Source organism: Lepus europaeus, chromosome 4, assembly GCF_033115175.1.
Source record: "Lepus europaeus isolate LE1 chromosome 4, mLepTim1.pri, whole genome shotgun sequence".
Classification (NCBI taxonomy): Eukaryota; Metazoa; Chordata; class Mammalia; order Lagomorpha; family Leporidae; genus Lepus; species Lepus europaeus.
This window is the reverse complement of record NC_084830.1, coordinates 22,772,978-22,791,413: the sequence shown is the minus strand read 5'-3', so window position 1 is coordinate 22,791,413 and position 18,436 is coordinate 22,772,978. Positions and strand designations below refer to the sequence as shown.

Sequence of the window (18,436 nt, the reverse complement as noted above, 5' to 3'; positions counted from 1 at the left end):
GTTTCTGTTCAGCACCCGAGCATATGGTGTTCACGTTTCTCTTTCTGTCACCAGATTTCGCATTCCTTGAGACTGGTACCTGTCCAGTATCATGCTCCAGAAGTGTTTCTGGAATGCATGGGGAATTTAATTTTGTGACCTTCTTGGTAGATAATAACAATGACGATGATAGTGATGATGGTAATGATGATGGCTAATAATATCAAGCACAGTGCTAAATATGAGCATTACTTCATATAATAGGCATTTATGAACCTAAGTAATTAGGTGGTGAAATAATTCTTAATTGGGATTTTACGCCACTTGACTAATTAAATGAGTTTATTTTTCTCATTTACCTCTGTGTCTATTGTGTTTCAGTGTGTGATGAGCATAAAGAATTCAAGGATGTCAAACTCTTCTACCGCTTTAGAAAGGATGATGGTACCTTCCCACTGGACAACGAGGTGAAGGCCTTCATGAGAGGACAGAGGCTCTATGAGAAGTATGTCCCATGGAAAACCCTCTGCTGTGATCTTGACTTGTAGAGAGAAGCAGAGCTATGTCAGTCTTTCTTCATGTTGACTTCAGCCTGGCTCTTCCATGTGGGCTGGTTACATAACTGTGCCTTTTCATATGAGAAAACTCTATCACCCATTTGCGTTTCTCTTTGCTGAAAATTAAGTAGATTTCATAAGGTTCTTAATCAGGGACTTATTGAAATCATATTTTCTTTGTGTAAGTTGATTTAACCAAACTCCAGAAGTGAGAACAAAAGGCTGGAGCTTGATATTTGTCAGCGAGTGGTGCAGATGGCCTTTCCCTCTTTTAAACACTGTTGTTGTGTAACTTGGAGGTCAGTCTGGTAGGTGGTTAGAAAAGCAGGGTCAAGTACAGGGGACGTTCAGCTGCAAGTTGAAGGTGAGTAGAGAGAGAACTGCAGTAGCAGGATATTTATGCGGAATAATTTTTCAGCATTTCTGAAGAAATGAATATCCCATACCCCAGGAGTATCTGGCCATGGGTCTAAAATTCCCCAAGGTATCTGTCTCTGAGTCACCTGCCACTTCTGTGGCCTCTTTCCCATCCTACCTTGCTGTTTTCTTCCCACGTTTACCAATAGAGAAAGGAGTGCAGAAGCATTGCACCTCCTCCTTGACATACAGTGCCTTACAAGGCTCTAGGAAGTTGAAAAAGTACATATTTGTCACAGGGAGTGGGACTGGGTGGGATCCGAGTGGTCAGATTAAGTAGCATGGTGGTTAAGAGCCAGAAAAGCTTGAGTTCTAGTCCTGTCACCTGACTTTTATAAACCTCAATGTCCTCTTTTGTGACCTGGGGCCAGTGATGACACCTGCTTCCTGGTGCTGTGATGGGAGTTAAAAGAACAAATTTTATCAAGTGCTGAAGAGTTTAGCTCTGGGTATCTGGTTGGTAGTAAGACCCCAGAAATGGCAGCCATTCCATGACAACAGTCATGATCTCCCTCCATTCTGACCTTCCTTGTTTCATGCACTGTCTGCCATAGTTTCTGGAGCTGGTTTTGTCTCATCTCTAAATGTCCCCCTGTGTAGTAGTTCTCCAATCACTTGTCTTCCATACTGAAGAATCGAAAATTCCTCATCTCCCTAACTTCCATGTGTTGGAATGGAAGAATCTAGCAAATCTCCATTTGTATACTTAAAGTGTATCTCTTTTGCCACCATTTCCTTTTACTTTCTTGTCCCTTTTGTAAAACTCTAGAAAGTGTTAGATATTTAGATTCTCTTGATGGTTCCTTCAAGCTTGAAGATTGTAAGTTGCCAAGATATTCATGTTATTTCTGTGGGAGGGAACACTTTTTTGTTATTTTTATTATTATTATTATTTTTAATGCTCTTGATTGGCCACAGCTTATTCCTTGGAATTTGGGTAACCAACTGTGGAGCAGGGGTGAGCAGCAATTGAGAATGTCTGGGAGAGAACTGGTTATTGCTGATGGTATGGTATGATGTCAGGATAATAAACAAAAAGTGAGTTTTTTTCACCTTTTAGGAAACAGACTTATGCCAACTTCATCCTGTCTTGCTTGTCTTCTATCCTAAATGCCTTTTGCACTGAAGTGTGTGTCTCTGGACTGTCAAAGCACCCTCTTTTATTAATTCATTAACTAGCCAATGAATGTATATTAAGCCCTTACCACATGCCGCTTGCTGTTATGGGCACTGGAGATGTGTTATGAACCAAAGACAGACAAGCCCTTGCTTTCGTGTAGCTTGTGTTCCAATTGGACAGGCAGACTTTAAAGGGCAAAGTACATGCAGGTGCAATGTGGTATATGAGGCATGTGCTTATTGGTGCTGGAAAGAAAAATAGACTTACTGGGAGTGGCAAGGTATTTTAGATAGGGGTGTCAGGGAAGACGTTGCTGAAGAGAGGACATTTGAATCAATTGAGCCTTTCAGATATCTGGTGGAAGAACACTGTTGGCATTGGGAACAGCAAGAGCAAAGATTGTTTTGGCAGGAACCTGACTGCTATATTTAAGGAGGGCAGGAAGTAAAGACGAGAGTCAGAGTCAATAGGTAGGGGCTGGTTCATATAGGTTCCTTATGGCAAGAATTGATGATTTAGGGTGCACAGTTGGCCTAGTGGTTAAGCAGCCAGTTGGGATGCACGCATCCCATACTGGTGGGTTCAAGTCTTGGCCCCACTCCCAGTTCCAGATTTCTATCCATGTGTACTATGGGAGGCAGCAGGTGTTGGCTCAAGTTATTGAGTTCCTGCTTCCCACGTGGGAGACCTGGAGGAGTTCCCAGCTCCCAGCTTTAGCCTGACCCAGCTTTAACCATTGCCGTTATGGGCATTTGGGCAGTGAACCAGTAGATAGGAACTCTTTCTCTGTGCCTCTCAAATAAAGAAATAAATATTTAAAAATAGATTATATTTGAACTGAACCAGGAAGCCATTGGAGAGAAGGAAGTAGAGGTGGTAGAGGTGTGGCAGTTTTTGCAAATGTTCATTTCTTTCCCTAGGAAACCCTTCATGCCCCTGCCACCCCTTCTCCTGGATCTTTCTGTGCTCTTGGCTTCGCATTAAACATGACCTTTTCTGGAGTCCTCCTACACTCCTTCAGGACTGAGTCAGGTGCCAAACCTGCATGCTTCACCCTCAAAGAGCTGTGCTAAAATTTCCTCTTTGGCTGTTCACTGCGTTCAATTAAGAAGCATAAGGGTAGGGTCTGGCCTACTGTCTTGCTTTATATCTCTTATGGCCTGGTCAACATATGGTTGGCCAATTGTATGTAGTAAATATTTGGTGAAAACTATGAATAAGCTTTTTGTTGAGGCAATCAATATTGCTGTGCTTTCTCTAGTCGTTGGCGTTCGTTTCCTTGTAAATTTATTTCTTAAAACTGCTTGTAAAATTAGCACTAGGAAAAAAGTAATCTAAGAAGGACTTAACCTTGGATGACCTAACTGCCACTTAGCAAATGCCAGCCCTTACTTTTCATAGCTGCAGTATGCATGGAGTAAGTTAGGGATCTTTGGAATTGACTGTTCCACTTATCTATTTGATCACTTATATTTATGCACTTAATTATTTTTTATTCAATTTCATTGTTTTTCTAAGCCATTTTTTCCATAAACTTCACCACGCACTATTATTTTGTTAGTTTTAGATACTTTATTTTTAAAACATTAAAAGTAAATAGTGGGTTCTCTTGATAGTTCATCTTTTCAAGTATTTTACTTATTTTACTATTGAAGTTTTTTCCTCCATTCTCTTCATTAGAAAGCCTTGTTTAGAATATCTATAACATTTGTGATGAAGGTCTTGAAAAATACATGTTCCTTGTAAGCAGGTCCTGGCTAACTCCCTTTTTCTAATCATTGTGACAACTCTCAGTAAGATGTTGTTATTGACCTAATTTTATAGATGAGGAAAATGTGGCAGAGACGTTAAATCTTTTACCCAAAGTGATCATATTGGTGCTAGACAGTGAGCTGCCTGGTAACTAGGTTCTTTTTTGCAAGAAAGAATTGATGAGCAAATCAGGGAACAGCCAATAGCAAGCAGTGGTTTTATTGAGAAAGTTGAATTACCCATTCTGCAGTCAAGGTGCAGGCTCACTGAGAGGGGAGTGCCCTGTCTTTGAACTGAGTTTACCAAGCTATGGCTATGGGTTGTTTAATCAAAAGGGATGTACGTTCTAATCAAGGGTAGGAATATTCATGGATTTTCTGAGAAGCAGGTGGAGGTCCTCCCCACCCCTTAACGAGGGAATCTAGCTACCACTCTTTTTCACTTCTTCTATGGTCTGTTGTTTCTTGTCCTGGCAACTGGTAGGTGTGTCATTTACCATGGCTAATGTATTAAAATGAGAGTATAATGCGGACATATGAGCCTGGTACAGGCAGGGGGTCTGTTTCTCTATAGAGAAAAAGAAACCAAACCCATATCCTGCAGGCTTTGAGATAACAGGGACTACTCCCTGGTGACTCCATTGCTCCCTGTAGCTCCCAGTCTTATTGCTGATAAATAGCAGGTGGAATTTGAACCCAGCACCCAAACCCCACATTTGTTGATGCTAAACTATTGATAAATCCTTTCCTTTAATGCAAATTGGATGAATGAAATCAGCACTTATTTCAAAATGTAGCTTGCCTCAGGATGTAACAGGGGATTTGTAAGTTGTCAGGGTGTAGCGTTTTCTGGGAAAGTTTTTGAAAGCATACCAAGGTCTCTGAAAGTAGGCATTGAAAACTGAGAGTTCATTCCTCCTCAGTAGTAAAATATACATGGTAAATCAGCACCTTTTATTTTTAAATGTAGCTCCTTTTTAAAACACTTAGGTTATTTTATCTGAACTTCCTTACAAAATCTGTGGAGGCTTCCCTTATCTTCTTGTGTTTAAAGGGAGCCTCTGGAATCCAAATCAGTTAAGTAATTTATGCATGATGATGGCATAGATTGACAGGAACAGAGGCAGACCTGGGCCTAGGGTGACAGGTGTGGAGGCCCCGAAGTCCCCACCACTCCACCACTTCCTGCAGCTCCGGGGGGCTGGCTGTATTGTCAGTATTTCCTTTTGCTTCTTCTCTTGCTTGTTAGTTTTGTGTTATTAATAGGACTTAGTGAAACTCGGCGATTTCTGGCTGAGGTTTTGCTGCACTGTGCTGATTTGGGGGTACGTTGGCTTTCGAACTCATAGTGCTGTTTTTTCTATCTGCAGTGTCTCAAAACTAAAATTTCAGTGACTCTGCTGGCTGGTAGTCTCTGTGTCACTTCTTATTTCAGAGGCAATGGCACAAATGCTCATGAAGAGTCCAGAGGCTGGCCCCTTCTGGTTGTCCTAGTCTGAAGAACATTAACAGAGGTAGTGAGCCCATGACTCCTCGTGCTTAGTGAGTGACAATGAATGTGGGCTTTGGAGTGGCAAAGCCCTGGTCTCCAATCCCAGGTCAGTACCTGCTTGCTCTGTGTCATTGAACAGGCTGCTTAACATCTCTGATCTGCATGAACTCACTCAGAATGACTGTAGGGAGGATGAAATGAAATTTGTGCAGTACTGAGTTCCGAGTTGCGCATAGATGAGAGGCCAAAAAATGTTAGCTCTTTCTATTAAAGTCAACAACAACAACAACAACAACAATATATGACACCTACTCTTCTTGCTTTATCATAGTAGTTTAAGACACAGCCAAGTATAGTGGTTAAGAACCCAGGAGACAAGTTACCTGGGTGTGAATCCTGGCTCCAGGCAATGGGGCAAGTGGCTGCACCTTGCTGTACCTCTATTTGCCCTTTGAGTGAGTGGAGATCCTGACTGTGTTGTCCTCAGAGTGTAAGTTCATCTGCTGCGGCTTGGGCAGAGGAAGTGTATGAGCAAGAGGGTATACCTGTGGATTGAGTCTCTGATCTGTGGGCCTGAACAATTCATGTAAGCACTTTCTCACAGTATACTTTCACTAGTAGCCTCTCTTCAGCTTTCACTGTGGCTAATTGATTGAGGTTGCAAAGAATAAGGCAGAGCAGAGCATGGTGTGTGTGTGGGGGAAACTTATAGCTTCTCACTTAATTTTAAATGAGCACAGATACCCATGATGATGGAACAAGGACATAAGCCTCAGCCATTCTCACTCATTGCCCAAAAGAGAGAAACTTTGGAATGTGTTCCTTGCCCTTGAAACTCAATTGGGTCTCACACCCTATTGCCTCATACCTCACCCCTTACAACCACCTGAAAGGCCAGTTCCAGGAATTCCACTCTGCTGCTCCCTACCCCAACCCCCATCCCTAACCCTCCTAAAAAATAAACAGACCCGGCCCCTGGGAATCCGGGCCTTCTGCCACGTGTTCCATCAATGTGCACATGGGCAGTTGGTCACCCACCTCTACGAATTTATTTTCTCTGAATAAATTCATTCTGGCTGTAAATTCGTATACTGCCTTCTCTCTATTCTGTGCCTCTTCCTAACACATGACCCCCAACATAGGAACATGAGTCACTTTCTCCCAAATAATACACTTTTTTGTTTTCAAAGGAAACCTTTGGAAGCAAGACAAACCCCCATAACGTTAAAGAACACGGAATCTCTGCACATTGCCTTAAGGTGGTAGAAGGTATTTTGAGTGTGTGTTCTCAACTGCAAAACTTGATTATCTGTAATTAGAAAGATAGATCTTTTAAGGAAAAAGGTCAAAGAGGATTACCAAGTCCTCCATTTACTGGTGAGTAGAATTTATAACCATCTATCTATCTAGCTCTATCAGCAGGAGTTTGAGATGCAATTAATCTCAGGGTGGGCATTTGGTTAAGTCACAGATGGGAGTGCTTGCATATCAGAGTGTCTGGTTCAAGTCCTATCTCTGCTCCTGATTCCAGCCTCCTGCTATTGCACATCCTGGGAGGCAGCAGGTAATGGCTCAGGTAGTTTAGTTGAGTTGGAGACTTAGAATGAGCGTCTTTCTCCTCCTGGCTTCAGCCTGGCCCAGTCTCAGCTGTCGTGGACACTGGGGGAATAAATCAGCAGATGGGAGTTCTCTAGTTCTCTCTCAAGGGGGGAAAAAAAAAACAAAAAACAAAAAACTAACCTAACCTTGAGTCCATCTTCAGACTTACATGGTGGAGATTTTTCAATTCTAATTGGACCTCTGTTAATGTGAGGATAAATCCCTTCTTCGTCTAGTTCATTTTCGTCCAAGGAGACCTGATTTTCTCAGCAGCAGCAGCAGCAGCAGTTTCTCTCTCTAGCTACTAAGAGTCTGTTTATCCTACTTAGGAATTTAGGTATGATTGAAGAATTGGTGTAACCATCCCTATGCCATTAGCATTCCTCCTTCCTTTATTCTTTCTTCCATAGGACAGAAGAGAAATAAAAGGGACAAATGATATCGAAAGGAGAAAAGCCTTTCTGTGTGTTTTATCTTATCAGAGGTTTCTTTACCACTTGCCCTGCAATCTTTCTTTTGTTCTCTCCCAGTAGCTAGCACAGGAAATATTTGTTGACTGAACAAAGGACTCTAGGTGTTGATATTGCTGTGAGCTGCTGAGCTTGTACTGTGAAAGAGCCACAGAGACCTTGCTTTTAAGGACAAGCCACAATAGCCAGTTACCTTGTCTGGCCTGTTGGAGTTTACATGTATCTTCTACTTTATTTATTTGATCCTCTGTACCAGTCTGTGCTGTTTTGTGCCCCCTGCAGGCATACTTAATTCTGTTGTAGGAATGGGAGACATGAGCCATAGAAAGATGTAATGACTAATGTACACCCTGAGATACAGAGCTGGAGTTTTTTTTTTTTTTTTTTTAAAAAGTCTTCAAGCTTTTGACTCCTTCTTGTTCTATTTCTAGTATAAAAGTGTTTTTCAAACTTAGATCCTGAATTCTACAGATTATTGCAATTTTATCTTCAAAATATATTTTGATTATTTTGCAATGTATAATAAATATTTTCTAATATGTCATGTACATTCTCACCCTTTGCCTCTGATGCACAATTAATTGTTTCATAGAATCTGGAAGTAAACATTTATCACCTTCTTGGTTTATTTGAGGAGTCCTAAGGTTGCAATGTTAGTGGGCTAAGAGTTGTTACCTTTTGCGACTATTTACATGTATGACCAGCGATGTTGTGGATAATTAATGTCAAGAACAGCAGGAGTAATTTAACCTATCAGTCAAGATACCCATGTCCCACACTGGAGTATGAGGTTTGATTCTCAACTGTGGTTCCTAGCTCCAGCTTTCTGCCAGCTTCCTAGAAGGCAGCAGCCGTGGCTCAAGTAATTGGGTTCCTGCCATCCATTCGGGAGACCTGTATTGTGTTTGGTGTTATTGGCCCTGGCCCTGGCCCACGCCCAGCGGTCTAGGCATTTGAGGAGGAAACCAGTGAATAGGAGCTGTCTCTTTCTCTCAGTCTATCCCTTTCAAATTTAAAAGACAAAAATCTGCTGGGGCTGGTGTTTGGCACAGTAGTTAAGACATGGCTCAGGATGCCTGCCTCCCATACCGCAGTACCTGGGTTTGAGTCCTTGGTCTACTTCTGATTACATCTTCCTGTTCATGTGCGTCCCGTGAGGCAGTGGTAGATGGCTCAAGTATTTGGACTCCTGCCACCCATGTCTCAGACACATACTGAGATCTGGACTCCTGGCTTTGGCCTGGCCTAGCCCTAGCTGTGGCAGGCATTTGGGGAGTGAAGAAGGTATGGAAAAATCTTTCTGTCTCGGCCTCTCTGGCTTTCAAGTAAATTAAAAATCTAGCAATCATTGCTATACAAGAATTGTGAAGAGTCTGGGATTTTTATCCTACTTGCAACTTTGCTTGCCACCATTTAATGGATCCTGGCAGAAGACAGCTCATTACTCTCAGCAATAGTGGTGACCAGATGCTCATCAATTTGTTGAGTTACTTTCCAAGCCTTAGCTGCTACAGGAAAGCACAATGAAGACCAGGTGCCACCTGCACCCACAATGGGTTATGTTATAGAAGAGGGACTCTAAATATTTTATAATGATCTTCAAGCAAGCCTGGCCCTGTCCCAGAGAGAAAAATGCTATCTTTCTTACCCTGGGAAAAAACAAATGTGCCTATTTGTTGCAGAAGGAGATACTGTCTTCACCTTCCAAGTCTTCTGTTCTCTGCATACACACTTGAGAAGCTTGTTTGGAAAAAAGGCCTGCCAGTGCCCTGGTTTGCAAGAGGTGAAGAAAAATGAGAGGCTCATGGAGACTTATTTTCCAATATCTAAAAATGCACAAAATAATTGGATTTTGTAGCTGATGCTAGCTGAGGGTGGCAATAATCATCTTCATCACAACTCTTATTTGTATATTTTATGTTAATCAAATTAGCTTATAGATTTCACTATTTGACTAAATGTTATAAATATGAAATTTAAAAATGAATTCCATGTTGAGAGTTTCGCAGGCATGGAAAGCCAAGATATTGGCAAAAAAACGACCTAAATGAAAGAGCTCTGTGAGTGAGATCCCAGTGGAAAGAACGGGCCATTAAAGAAGGAAGTACCTTTCTCTGAAGAGAGGAGAGAACTTCCACTTTGACTATGACCTTGTCTAAAAAAGATCGGAGTTTGTGAACTCAAGAGGCTTCCATAGCCTTGGCAGCTCATGACAAGAGCCTCGGGTGATTACTGACGTCATAAATAAGAGTGTCAAATTGTTAAATCAACAAGAGGAGTCACTGTACACTTACTCCTTATGTAGGATCTCTGTCCTTCATGTGTTGTACTATGCGAATTAACGGTATAACTAGTACTCAAACAGTACTTTATACTTTGTGTATCTGTGTGGGTGCAAACTGTTGAAATCTTTACTTAGTATATACTAAGTTGATCTTCTGTATATAAATATAATTGAAGATGAATCTTGATGAAGAATGGGATGGGAGAGGGAGTGGGAGTGGGAGATGGAATGGTTGTGTGGGGGAGGGAGGTTATGGGGGGAAAAGCCACTATAATCCAAAAGTTGTACTTTGGAAATTTATATTTATTAAATAAAAGTTAAAAAAATGAATTCCATATAAGATTTGAGAAAAGACACCAATTGCTTAAAGAATTTTGAAACTGCTATTTTTATTTTTTAATTTTTATTTCATTTTCTTTGAAAGGCAGAGAGAGGGAGAAACAGACGAGAGAGATCGTCCATCTGCTCATTTACACCCCAAATGCTTCAACAGAGAGGGCTGGGCCAGGCCAAAGTCAGGAGCCCAAAACTCATTCCAAGTCTTTCATATGGGCAGCAGAGACCCAACTACTGTAACCATCACCTGCTGCCTCCCAGGGTGCACATTACAGGAAGCTGGAATTAGAAGCAGAGCTGGGACTTGAACTCGAGCACTCCAATATGGGATGCAGGCATCCCAAGTTGCAACCTAACCACTGTGCCAAATGCCTGCCCCTGTACTATTTTTAAAGAACCATCATGTCTTCTCATAGGGTATTTGAAAACAATTTTACAACAAAAATGTAAATGACTTTATTGTTCATGTACACACATTACAGTCCTGGGAAATTTTTGACCTGTAAATACAAGGGTACTTCAAACATTATGTGAGAAAGTGGAATTAAAATACATGTTGATTTTGATGCAAAGATTTTTTCAAATTTATACATAGTTTCCACAAACATTTTCCATGAACTATTTGAAGTACCTTCTTACATCCTTTTGGGACACTTCCAATAATCTGCCTAGCTCCCTTCTATTTTTTTTTGCAGACCATGCAAAGTTGTATGTCTCACCCGACAGTTTATTCAGATGGTTAATAATTTGTACATCAAAGGTCCTGAGGACTGAAGAGACTACATAAATAAGCTCAGTGGTTTATGATTTTTAAATCTCAACAAAAATTCTATACTGTGGTCATTCAGAAGTAGTTTCTCCAAATACTGCCTTGTACATTAAATATAAGTGTATGTTTATATTATAAGCATAAGTAAAAGCTTAAAATGTGACAGAGATATGCATGCATTCATGTTGAAGGTAACTGCCCCTCATTCACAGGTAGAGGAAGAGCTCTTCCATCTGCTGGTTCATTCCCATATGGCCTCAGCAGCCAGAGCTAGGCACTCTATGGGCGGCAGGGTACACTGCCTTTCCATGCATGTGAGCAGGGATATTGGGTTGGAAGTGGAATAGCTAGGACTTGAACTGGCACCCAGAAATGGGATTCCTGTATCACAAGCAGCTGCTTAACCCACTGTACCACAAAGTTCACCTAACTTTGTTGTTTCTCTTATCTTTTATGGGAGCATTCTCAGCCTGCCGGAGGGAGCAGTCTCAGAGGACAATCTTGTAGCTACTTTGGTCTGGGTAGCTGAGCTCAGCCCTCTTCTCTTGGAATAGAAGTAGCCAGAGTCTGCATTTGATTCTGCCAGGGGGTTGGTAAAAGACATCTGGGAGGCCAGCGCCATGGATCACTTGGCTAATCCTCCACCTGCGGTGCTGGCATCCTGGGTTCTAGTCCCAGTTGGGGTGCCGGATTCTGTCCTGGTTGCTCCTCTTCCAGTCCAGCTCTCTGCTGTGGCTTGGGGAAGGCAGTGGAGGATGGCCCAAGTGCTTGGGCCCTGCACCTGCATGGGAGACCAGGAGGAATCACCTGGCTCCTGGTTTTGGATTGGTGCAGCGCACCAGCTGTGGTGGCCATTTTGGGGGTGAACCAATGGAAGAAAAACCTTTCTCTCTGTCTCTCTCTCTCACTGTCTAACTGCCTGTCCAAAAAAAAAAAAAAAAAAAAAGACATCTGGGAATATACCTATGGGAGAAAAAAAGGGAAGGGAGGATGACTTCATACCCATTAGGATGCCTAATATTAAAAAGTAAACAATATTGGTGAGGATGCAGGGAAATTAGAACCTTTGTGTATTGCTGGTGGGAATATAAAATGGAGCAGCAATTGTGAAAATAGTATAGCAATTCTGGAAAAGACTAAACATAGAATTAGCATATGGTCTAGCAATTGCAGTTCTGCCTATGTGCCCGAAAGAATTGAAAGCAGGATCTTGTAGAGTTATTTGCACACCCATGGTCATAACAGCATTATTAATAATATCCAGCTGCAGGGTGTGGGGCAGACAGGTTTATCTCAGTGTACTGCCACTCAAGAGAAGACAAAAGCATGGTGATATCTAAACTATAAGTGCTGGCTGCTTTTGATGGACTTCATCACTATTGACATCTTCAGGCTTAATCTGCTGTCTTTTAAATTCCTCTGATCCAAAAGCAGCCAGCTTATAGTACACCAAAGGCTTTTTATGCATTGTGTTATTGAAGCCTTATTCTAAACCAAGGACTTAATCACTGTTATTCTGCCTTTGGCAAACACGGAAACTGAAACTTGAAAAGTAAAGCAACCCTCCTGGGTTCACACAGATGGTTTCCAGCTCTGTAGCCTATGAACTTATCTGTTTTTGATTCCATAGGTTTAGTCCAAGGCAGTAGCAGTAATGAACACTAATATTGCATGCAATTTAATAGACTTTAAATAGGCCTTAAGAAAGTGTCCATCACTTGGCTCATGGCAACTCCTTGGGTCTAGTTTTGGAAACTATATCCTCCTGTCTCTTGGTAATGCCACCTTCCACCTCTGATTCAATATGTGGCAATTTTATTAGGCCTTTGTTAAGATGCAGAACAGGACAGGCAGCAGGCCAGCTGTGCTTGTCAGAAGTCATCAGGCTCAGCTTGTCATCTATAGATTTTTCTACAGGTTGATTATTTAGAAGTGACTTGATGTAAAGGTAAATGCATTGCTGTTTGAACAATGGATGGGACTCGTTGGAGATTGACTGTTCTGGTTAGTTCAAACTTTTCCTAATTCTGTTTAATTTCAGGCCTATGAACAAAGTTTCTATATCATTGATTTTTCCAGTTTCATCTCTAATTACCAACTTGGTAGAATGGAAAATCCACTCGGTATTCTTAAAGTTGGAAAATTATGAGGCAGAATTCTTCTCCTGGTACTTATTAGCAAAAATTTAACCTTTCAGGGTCTCTGTTTTATCTTCTGTAATATGGGAATAATATGCATATTTCACAGGCCTGTTGTGAAGACAAATGAGGTGAAAAGCAATGGAGTCTCGCTTAATGCAGAATCTGTAAATTTTCTACTATATAAGGACAAAGTGCAAATAGTCAAAAGTATCCTTATGTCATCCAAATTGCATAAAGAAACCACGTGCCTGTCTATAGTAGAATTAGTCTCTGCATGGTGAGATGCTCAGCCTGTGTGTGGGACATTTCTGACTGTCCTTTCAGATCTGTTCCTGCACTTTTGCAACCTGTGTGGCCCCCCAGCAGGCTGACCTGTATAGACTTCCTGTATAGACTGAGAGGCTTCATTGCCCTCTGGCTTCTGGTTGGCTCACTCAGTGGGTGGCACTAGCAGGAAGGAGGAAGGAGAGTAAGGTCAGAGCGTCCCCTGCTTCCTCCCCACTACTGAAGGCTACCAGTCCTGGCAGGCAACCTTGTCCTCACATCTAGCTCCATTGGATTCTGGACATGTTCCTCTCCTGATGACTTTCAGGCCTAGAGTTGCCAATGGCCACCCCAGTGTGCTAACCTGAGTTTCACTGCCCCTTTTGGTTTCCTTTACCCATGCCCATAGCTCTAGTAGTTTCTTTACTATATAACTTGCTTTGTATCAATGCTTTTGCATGTCCTTGTTTCCTTTTGGGACGGTGATTGATTCTGTGAGACCCACTTGGGAACTAAAACGGGTTCTTATCTCCCAGCTCCTTGAATGGACAGGTGAGCAGAATAGCCCACACTCTATAAATAGAAAAATCACCTTCAGGTTGTCTGTTTTGTTTATTTTTTTGTGATTATGTACTATGTATTTTTATTTTTTAAATTTATTTCTGCTTATTTGAGAAAAGACAGACATACAGACAAGGGAGCTTCCATCCATCTGTTGGTTCACTCCCCAAATAACTATAGCATCCAGCGTTGGGCCAAGCCAAAACTGGGATTTCTATTTAGGTCTCCCACAGGGGTGGCGTGGACCCAACTACTTAAGTCATCACCACTGTTTCATAGGATACACAGTCAGGAACCTGGAATCAGGAGCAGATTTTGGACGCAAAGCCAAGCACTCCAGTTTGGGACTAGATCAAATACATGCCCCTGTACCATGTATAATGTGACGTCTGAAACTGGCACATGGTACTCTCAGTGGCCATTATTGTGACAGTATAGCAAATGGTTGGACTATGTAATTTTCTTTGGCTTCCATCCTTGCTCCTGCAGTCACCCTGGGTTCTAACACAGCGTCCATCTCTCCAGGATGTTTGATGTTTCATTCTCTCCAGAATGACTGTGAGCTCTTTGAGGTCATGGACATTGGGTTCTCACATGATTTTGGAGCTTCAATTTCCAGCACACTGCATGTGCCCAGTGAATGTTTGATGAGGAGATGAGTAGGTAATGAACACCTGGTAACTCTTATTTAGGAAAGCAGTCATTAGACATCCCCTCTTTGTTTCCTTACCCATGGAATGTTCAGATTTGAGTAAAGGAATTGTAGAAATTTACTAGTCTAGGGTCACTCGTTGTACTTAGAGTTCTGGGTTCTCTTTGCATAAATTCAGATGCTGAGCATAATGACCACAGCTGTCACTCAGCCGTTCTGTGTTTCTGGCAATATCCTAATTATTCACACATTATTTCATTGGCTCCTTTCTGTACCTCTAAAGAGGAGACATTTTCACCACCATGTTACAGGTAAGAAAGGCAAATTTGAAGTGGGTGCAGTAACATGTGTTAAGTACTTGCTAAAATTTCTGAAATCCATGTGAAGTTTTCTCACAGTATACATTTTCCGTGAACTTTTGGAAAACCTTCTTGTATATGGAATTTCAAAAAAAATGTTTAAACTTTTTATTTCAGAATAGTTTTAAATCCACAATGCAAAAATTGTGAACTTATGCAGAGTTCCCACATACCTCACGTGCTCAATTTTTTTTTTTTTTGCACCAAAAAAACCTTACCTTTACTTCCGTCTTCCAAAAATTTTTTGAAGTACTCTTGTATTATAAAGCTAAGTCCCATGCAATGAACCCATGGAAGTTGGATGCCACGTCCAACATGCTTTTGAGTCCGAGGAAGACTGGGAATTCTTTGTAGAGGAACTCACTCTGGTTGGATGGGGCAGGGTGAGTGACTGTACTGAGCCTGGGCAGCAGAGAGAAAAAGACAACACACAGAGAGCGGAGTGAGAAGAGGCCATGCTGAAGCACAGTCAACATGGGTTTCAAGGAGTGATCCCAGTGGGAGGCATGGCAGGGACTTTTCCAAGGAAGACAAGAGTCAGCTGTCATGACCGGCAGGGTGCGGGGGCTCCCTTGGGTTGCCGGCGTTGCCCTGAAATGCAGAGATGAGTCTAAGAAGTATAGTTTCTGTGCCCTTTTTCTCGATTTGTTTGCTAAGTGAAAACATCCCTGCTTAATTTCAGACCCTTCTCACAGAGCTCCAGAGGGAAAGCAAAGCTTTGTTCCTCCAAATAGAAAAAGCAACAAACTGACAGAAGGCATTTATTAATTTCAGAGCCCTGAACAAAAGAGGCTTTCAGACCAGATAGGAAGAAACTCTGAATATCATTTTTAACTTTATGAAAGTTGTAATTAAACTGTAACTACATCAATTTATTGGCATGCAGTTCACATAAATTACATACATTAAAAGTCTACAGCACAATACATTTTTACAAACACACCTGTAGAACCAACACCAAATAGTACATTTAAAAAAGTCCTCTGGGGCCAGCATTGTGGCGTGGCAGGTAAAGCCACCACTTGTGACCCCAGCATCCCATTTGTTCACTGGTTCGCGCCCTGTCTGCCCCACTTCTGATCCAGTTCCCTGCTAATGGCCTGGGGAAAGCAGCAGAAGATGGCCCACTGCTCCCCACACGGGAGACTATGTTGAACCTCCTGGCTCCTGGCTTCAGCCTGACTGTGCCTTGGTTGTTGTGGCCATTTGGAGGGTGACCAGTGGATAGAAAGACCTCTCACTCTGACTCTCTCTCTCTAACTCTTTCAAATAAATAAATAAATCTTTTTAAAATGTTCTCTATATTTACTATGGTGTGATATCCCAAATAAACCTCAGGCATCTGCCAGCAACACCAGTGGCTCCAACTCATGAGGGTTTGTTTTCCCCATTTTCCCTCGGCTGAGCTGAGGTTAGTAGTTGGCCCTTTGGTCCTGATGACCTCCCCTCCACCCCAGCCCAGTAGTTCCCAGCCAGTGGACAAAATAGAAGTATCTAAAACCACTTTCCAGCTTTTGGAAAGTTAGTTTGCCTTGCTTCCTCTGGTTTGCCAGACTGGGGCCTTGCCTTGGTTTTGTATTCCTGGAGAAGAGTACAGGCAGCGTGTCCGGTTGGTGCTGGTACCTTTGTTGAACTGAAAGCAGGATTGCCAAATGGAAAGCAGAAGCTGAGAGATCATCACTGTGCTTCTTTGTGATCCTGACGATGTTCTTGAGCTCGGAATTTCCCTCCACTCCGTATCCCCCCTAGGGTGTGAAGCACTTCTGACCTAATCTCTGCTCATTGTCCATACTTAGCTCCCTGGGCCTTACTCCCCCGTTCTTCCCTGTCTTGTCCCTACCCAGCACTGCTTTGCCCTGCCCTCTGATTTACACCATGCGTGTGTACTTGCTGCTCCCTCTTACTGGTTCCCAGGGTCAGCTCCCATTTCTTCTCAATCTGGAATTTGAAAGCTTCGGTGTTTGATTCCCTGGCTCCTCTTTGTTCTGCATATCCCTGTGCCTCTGTGATAGCATTAATCTGCCGCGCACATGGGTTTTTAATGTTTCCTTCCCCACTGGAGGGGAAGCAACTTAAGGGTGAGGACTGTGTGCTGTTATTTTTGCAGCTCCTAGAACACATAAGATGCTCAATAAATACTTATTGAATGAGGGAACAAATAAATGGAATCATTGAAGTAGTGATTTTTAATACTTTTAATGAGATATACTTCACATACCATATAATTCACCCATTTAAAGCATACAATTCAGTTGTTTTTAGTACATTCACAGATAAGTGCAGCCATCACCATATTCAATGTCAGAACATTCTCATCACCTAAAAAAGAAGCCTTATTTCCATTAGCTATCACTCTTCTCTTTTTCCACCCACCCCCTTATCCCTAAGCACCCATTAATCTAATTTTCTGTTTCTGTATAGTTCCCTGTTCTGAACATGTCATGTGAATGGCATCAAGCAGTGTATTGCCTTTTGTGACTGTCTTTTTTCAGTTTCTACAAGGTTTTCCAGGTTTGTCTATCTTGTTGCATGTTTCAGTATTTCAAATTATAGCCAAACATTATCCTGTTACATTGATGTGACATTTTTCTTTTTCTTTTTTAAGATTTTTATTTATTTATTTGAGAGGTAGAGTTATAGACACTGAGAGGGAGAAACAGAAAAGTCTTCCGTCTGTTGGTTCACCCCTGAAATGGCCGCAACGGCCAGAGCTGCATCAACCCGAAGCCAGGAGCCAGGTGCTTCTTTCCGGTCTCCCATGTGGGTGCAGGGGCCCAAGGACTTGGCCCATCTTCTACTTTCCCAGGCCACAGCAAAGAGCTGGATTGGAAGAGGAGCAGCTGGGACTAGAACCAGTGCCCATATGGGATGCCGGCACCACAGGCAGAAGATTAACCTACTGCATCACACCACCGGCCCCAGTGTGACATTTTTCAATTTGATCTATGGACTTTCTACTTTGGGGCCATAATAAATAATGCTGTTGTGAACATTTATATATAGGATTTTTTTTTTTTGACAGGCAGAGTTAGTGAGAGAGAGACAGAGAGAAAGGTCTTCCTTTTCCGTTGGTTCACCCCCGAAATGGCCGCTATGGCCGGTGCACTGCACCGATCCAAAGCCAGGAGCCACGTGCTTCCTCCTGGTCTCCCATGCGGGTGCAGGGCTCAAGCACCTGGGCCATCCTCCACTGCCTTCCCGGGCCACAGCAGAGAGCTGGACTGGAAGAGGAGCAACCGGGGCAGAATCCAGCACCCCAACCGGAACTAGAACCTGGAGTGCCAGTGCCACAGGCAGAGGATTACCCAAGTGAGCCAGGGCACCAGCTGTATATAGGATTTTCTAATGCCATATGTTTTCATCTCCCTTGGGCATTTACCTACGAGAAGACTGGCTCGATCACACTTAGTATGAAAACTATGTTGAGTCATTTAAGGAATTGTGAGGCTGTTTTCTGAAGTGGTTGCATCCACTAACAGTGGATGAGAGTTTGCTTCCTTCATATCCTTGCCAGTATTTGTTATCTAATTTTTTTATTCTAGCCAACTGTGGATGTGAAGTGGCATCCTGCGGTTTTGGTTTGCTTGATGACTAACAACGTTGAGATTTTTCTGTGATTGATGCCATTTGTATGTCGTCTTTGATCTTTTCAGATCATTTGCTTGCCTTTTAGTTGGCTGTCTTA

General features: G+C 42.3%; 1 protein-coding gene across 1 annotated transcript in view; it reads left to right on the top strand.

Annotated features, from left to right (window-relative positions):
- Window positions 1–18,436, top strand: part of DEPTOR (DEP domain containing MTOR interacting protein) — a 163,427-nt gene that overhangs the window by 52,313 nt on the left and 92,678 nt on the right. The window contains exon 3 of the mRNA XM_062188056.1: window positions 361–484. Within this exon, the coding sequence (XP_062044040.1) occupies window positions 361–484 (124 nt within the window). The remainder of the gene's footprint in view (window positions 1–360; window positions 485–18,436) is intronic.